The following is a 5,699-nucleotide window of genomic DNA, read 5'->3' as shown; positions in this document are numbered from 1 at the left end:
TAATTAATATATATATATATATATATAGTATTTTTTTATAAATAAGTTTGGTAATATATTTTTAATTGTTCTCTTTTTTAAATATACTTCTTTTCAAAGATGTTTCCACTTTTTCTTTTTATTCCTCTCTTTAAATCCCTATAAATATTTCGTTTTATTTTCATTTTTCTCTTATTAATAAAGAAAAAGAGAATTATATTTTCTTTTTCTTTTTATAAAATATAGTTATAAAATCTTTCCGAGTAATAAACAAATGTGAGAGAATAATTAGTGTTTCTATAATAAAATATAATGTTAAAAATATAAATATTAAAAATATACATATATTATAAGTATATTATAAATACAGAGAGAAGAGAGAATGTTCCTTATATTTATTATAGGAATTCTAATATCCATTTTCACCAATATAAATTAATTTTAATCTCGATTCAATTCACTCTTTATTTTTTTCTAATACTTAAAAATTAGAAAAAGATGAAGAGTGAATTGAACCTAAATTAAAATTAGTAGAAATGGATGTAAGAAGAATAACAAAAGGAGGAACAATATTAACATAATTCGAATGTGAGGACAATTCACCGCCATAGTTCTCATGCGGATACCATCTTAATGCGCGCGTGCGCGCCCAATAATTGAGAATCGGCACGCGACTCAGCACCGAGTCAGCTGACCTGTCTTGTGATAGCTAGACCGGAGTCGCGAGACAGACGTACAGTTCTCGTTGCTGGCTGGACTTGTTGTGCTGGAAAACGTCACACCTCTCGCCGTGAGTATTTGCGGCCGAGTCAATTGACGTGGCCACCAACGTCTTGTCGCTCGTACGGATGATTTCCGAGTCAACGTTTCTCCGTCGGAGATCCGTGCATGAACGAGCGTGCTATAGTATATCGATCCGGTGGCACTTTGTATGCGCCATCGTCTTCCCCGATCGGGCGCGAATTCACGAAATTCCCAGTCGATTTCCGATTGGGAAAAACGCGGCTCGCTGATCGTATGGCGACCGTTGACGATGATGCTTTACGCGATCGATTACGGTCGTCTTCGACGAGAGAATCTCACTTTCGTCTAGCAGACGGCTTACGATCTTCGCGGGGCTACGCCTACTTTTTGAATGGCCTGCTCACGTGAATCGCACAGCCAGCGTTTCTTTGATAAATCATCTTCTCGTCTCTACTGGACTACACATAATGATTGATAATCAGCCCTTGTTTTCTGTTGTTTATTTTAACTATAGTGAACGATATATTTATCAAATTCTGTCGTTCTCCTGTGATGCGAACGGAAAAAGAAAAAATTACAGGAAAATGCAAGAAGCGCAATTTAAAGAAAGTTATATTCGCTTGTTATATTTTGAGGATTTGTATCATGTTCTTACTTTTTATCTTAAGTTAAGTTTTTCTTATAATTGATGTATTTAAATAAATATTATTTAAAGTATATTTTAATATATTTACAACAAGTGTTTGTTAAAATTTAAAGCGCGGGGAAATAAAGTAAAATTGTATTATTGATGCACATTTATGTATAACTTGAACTAAGGTAATTAAGAATGTAACAAACGTTTTACACGATAGCGATGCGTTTCTTTTTTTTTGCATTTTGTGACATTCAATTTAAAACTAGCGAGTAGTTAGATCATGTTCGAAAAATCATTAGATAAAAATTGTGTTCTTATGCTAGATATCATGATAAGATATGTTTTTAATAATTCTCGATAAAGTAAAAACTTTTTTATAAAAAAACAATTATGTTACTTGTTATTTAAATATTGGATTTTTAAAGTAAAAAAATTTTATAATTAATGTTTAAAATGTAGATTGACACATTTTTTTTTATCTTGTTTAAATTACATTTTTCTGCTATTTCTCTAAGTTCTATATTTTATGTTAAGATGTAAAAAATGCAACAAAAATAAATGTATTATAATTTTCTTAGCTTGATAATTTTCTGTCTTCTACAAAGTGAAATATTCAAACTTATTGAATGCATTTAATATTAGATACGATTTTTTTTTGCAGATAAATTAAGTGTTCAAGATGACGAATCAGAGTTTGCTGAAAATTGCACATGAAGAACGGGAGAGCAAGTTCGGATATGTCTATGCAGTATCTGGACCTGGTTAGTTCTTCTCACATGAATTTCACCTTACTTTATTCTGCACATTTTACTTGACATTTTCTTGTTGCAGTGGTTACCGCTGAAAAAATGGCTGGATCGGCTATGTACGAGCTGGTACGAGTTGGTTATTACGAGCTGGTAGGAGAGATTATCAGATTGGAAGGTGATATGGCTACGATACAGGTAAGAAGTGTTAACTGTGTACATTTGTTTCGTCATAGAAATAGTTTGACTAATCCCATAACATTTAGGTATACGAAGAGACAAGCGGTGTGACAGTTGGTGATCCCGTGCTTCGCACTGGAAAGCCATTATCTGTTGAATTGGGTCCTGGCATCCTTGGTAGCATTTTCGATGGTATTCAGCGTCCGTTGAAAGACATCAACGAGCTCACAAGCTCGATTTATATCCCGAAAGGTATCAATGTACCGGCGCTTTCGCGTACCGCTACTTGGGAATTTAATCCGCATAATGTGAAGAATGGCAGCCATATCACAGGCGGTGACTTATACGGCGTCGTGCACGAAAATACTTTAGTAAAGCACTGGATGATTCTGCCTCCTAAATGTAAAGGCACAGTCACGTATGTTGCGCCCGTTGGCAACTATACTGTTGATGTAAGATTTCGTTTATTACATAATTTCATTTTGTAATTTATATCATAAATGTATGTAATATCCTTATAGGATATCGTATTAGAGACCGAATTCGATGGCGAGAGGCAAAAATACACCATGCTTCAGGTATGAAACATCTCTGTGGCGAAATATAGAGAATTTTGTATGTTGTAAATTTACGTTTGTATGCATACAGGTATGGCCAGTCCGTCAGCCTCGCCCGGTTACTGAAAAATTGCCAGCTAATCATCCTCTACTCACTGGTCAACGAGTCTTAGACTCTCTCTTCCCGTAAGAACATTCTTCGGATAGTAAAACGTATCCAAAAATATTTGGAACATATGTTCAACATGCATGTTACAGTTGTGTTCAAGGCGGAACCACGGCTATTCCTGGTGCTTTTGGTTGCGGTAAAACTGTCATCTCACAGGCCTTATCCAAGTACTCTAACTCCGATGTAATCATTTATGTCGGTTGCGGAGAACGTGGTAATGAGATGTCCGAAGTATTGCGAGATTTCCCTGAATTGACGGTAGAGATCGAGGGTGTTACCGAATCCATCATGAAACGTACCGCTCTGGTCGCTAATACATCTAACATGCCAGTAGCTGCGCGTGAAGCGTCCATTTACACTGGTATATGTAATGCATTATCAAGAAAAATGCATCAATTTATTATAATATAAGTAATACAAATAGAATTATTCAAACTATGTTAATCAATAATTTTTTGTTTGTGGTGCAGGTATTACACTATCCGAATATTTCCGTGATATGGGTTATAATGTATCGATGATGGCAGATTCGACATCTCGTTGGGCCGAAGCTCTTCGAGAAATTTCGGGTCGTTTAGCTGAAATGCCTGCCGATTCCGGTTATCCTGCTTATCTTGGTGCTCGTTTAGCCAGCTTTTATGAACGCGCCGGAAGGTATATTATTGTATTGTAATATACAAAATAGTCGAATGGTTAATGTAATCAAGTATCTCCCTCGAAATTATAATATCACAGAGAACGTATAATATTAATTATATGTACAATCTTGAAAGAAATTTATATTAAAACAAATAGTATTTTGTTTAATAATCAATGCGACTAATATTAATTTTTATGCAGAGTGAAATGTTTGGGAAATCCAGACCGTGAAGGATCTGTTAGTATCGTCGGTGCCGTATCACCACCAGGTGGTGACTTTTCTGATCCTGTAACCAGCGCGACGCTCGGTATTGTGCAGGTATAAAGGACGTTTGCATAAAAAGTAAAAAGATGTTGATAAAATAATATTTTAAATAAATTATTTAATTTATAGGTGTTCTGGGGTTTGGATAAGAAACTTGCGCAACGCAAACACTTCCCATCTATTAATTGGTTGATATCGTACAGTAAATATTTGCGAGCACTGGACGATTTCTACGACAAGAATTTCCCAGAGTTCGTCCCATTGAGAACGAAAGTGAAGGAGATTTTGCAAGAGGAAGAAGATTTGTCGGAAATTGTGCAATTGGTAGGCAAGGCTTCGCTTGCCGAAACAGATAAAATAACACTTGAAGTAGCGAAATTGTTGAAAGATGATTTTCTGCAACAAAATAGGTATGACATATTGTTTTGAAATAGTTTTATGAATGTATTATTCATAAATGTTATGAATAGTTAAATATTACTTGAAAGAATTTTTTCATTCTTTTTTGAATCTTTTTTAAATTTTTTCTAGCTATTCACCGTACGATCGTTTCTGTCCATTTTACAAAACTGTGGGAATGTTGCGAAATATGATCGCATTTTACGATATGGCAAGACATGCAGTGGAATCAACAGCTCAGTCAGACAACAAAATCACATGGAATGTCATTAGGGACAGTATGGGCAATATTCTTTATCAATTGAGTTCTATGAAGTTCAAGGTAGGTAACTAAGCATGTGCAAAGGTTTGACTAATCCCTTCTTGTTTTAATTTTAATTTTAATGTACTTCTTTCTTTTTATTTAAAAAAAAATTTTGAAACTTTTAGGATCCTGTTAAGGATGGCGAGGCGAAAATCAGGGCAGACTTTGATCAGCTGCACGAAGATATTCAACAGGCGTTCAGGAATTTAGAAGACTAAATTCCTTGCCACTTGTTAAAAGCAATTTTAAGATATTGATTGTTCTTGTAACTTGGCTCTAACATTTAAGAATGTCCCGGTCCAACTAATAAATTGCAGACAATCTGCTAAAAATACGACTACATGCAGCATTATCGATTATGTCATATATTATTTATCGAATATACGTCAACTTTGAAAGGGTTTGAATTAATTGTAAATAGAGAAGCTATGATGAAATCTATTACCATATAAAGCAGCGAAATATTCGAGAGAATGTCGTGTCACGTACATGACGATTGTGACAATAAAGTGGGACATTCTTAAATGCATTTGAAGCATACATTTGAAGATGCGCTCCGCTTCCTGAGGGTTAAATCGCTTGACTTAAGAGCAGAGCTAATTGTAATTAATCTGATATTATCAGAAAGTAATTTTATCCTTCGTGTAGAAATATACTTTCGTTTTTTGTTTTGTTAAAGACGCATATAATCGGGAAAATTAATAATTCCTATATGTTTTCTGTAAATGTATAATATAAACGAAAGTATAAAACAGCTGCCCGTTTCGACGCGCGCAAATTAGAATAATGATATGAGAATATACTCTTGATTATATATACCAGCTATATGGCATGTGGATAACACGACTGTTCTTATCTTGCAAAAAGATTGTGAAGTATTAAATATTTGTAACATATAATGTACTATTTAAGCGCGGAAAACGATAATCGCAACTGTTATGCATAATTAAGCATATTATACCTTAATGTTACAAACATTAATGATTTAAAAGTTTAGAACAGAACACACACACACACACACACACACACACACACACACACACACACACACACACACACACACACACACACACACACACA

General features: G+C 34.5%; 1 protein-coding gene across 1 annotated transcript; it reads left to right on the top strand.

Annotated features, from left to right (window-relative positions):
- The first annotated feature begins 2,039 nt into the window (after nucleotides 1-2,039).
- Nucleotides 2,040-4,837, top strand: LOC105620523 (V-type proton ATPase catalytic subunit A). Its single transcript, XM_012202018.1, has 11 exons — nucleotides 2,040-2,121; nucleotides 2,192-2,304; nucleotides 2,373-2,738; nucleotides 2,808-2,864; nucleotides 2,935-3,029; nucleotides 3,102-3,373; nucleotides 3,483-3,666; nucleotides 3,853-3,970; nucleotides 4,046-4,326; nucleotides 4,448-4,637; nucleotides 4,745-4,837. The coding sequence occupies exons 1-11, from the start codon at nucleotides 2,040-2,042 to the stop codon at nucleotides 4,835-4,837; spliced, it is 1,851 nt and encodes a 616-aa protein (XP_012057408.1).
- Nucleotides 4,838-5,699: the final 862 nt, after the last annotated feature.

The sequence above is a fragment of the Atta cephalotes genome (assembly GCF_000143395.1).
Source record: "Atta cephalotes unplaced genomic scaffold scaffold00002, whole genome shotgun sequence".
Classification (NCBI taxonomy): Eukaryota; Metazoa; Arthropoda; class Insecta; order Hymenoptera; family Formicidae; genus Atta; species Atta cephalotes.
Note: the sequence above shows the minus strand (reverse complement) of the source record. Positions and strands in the feature narration are given on the sequence as shown.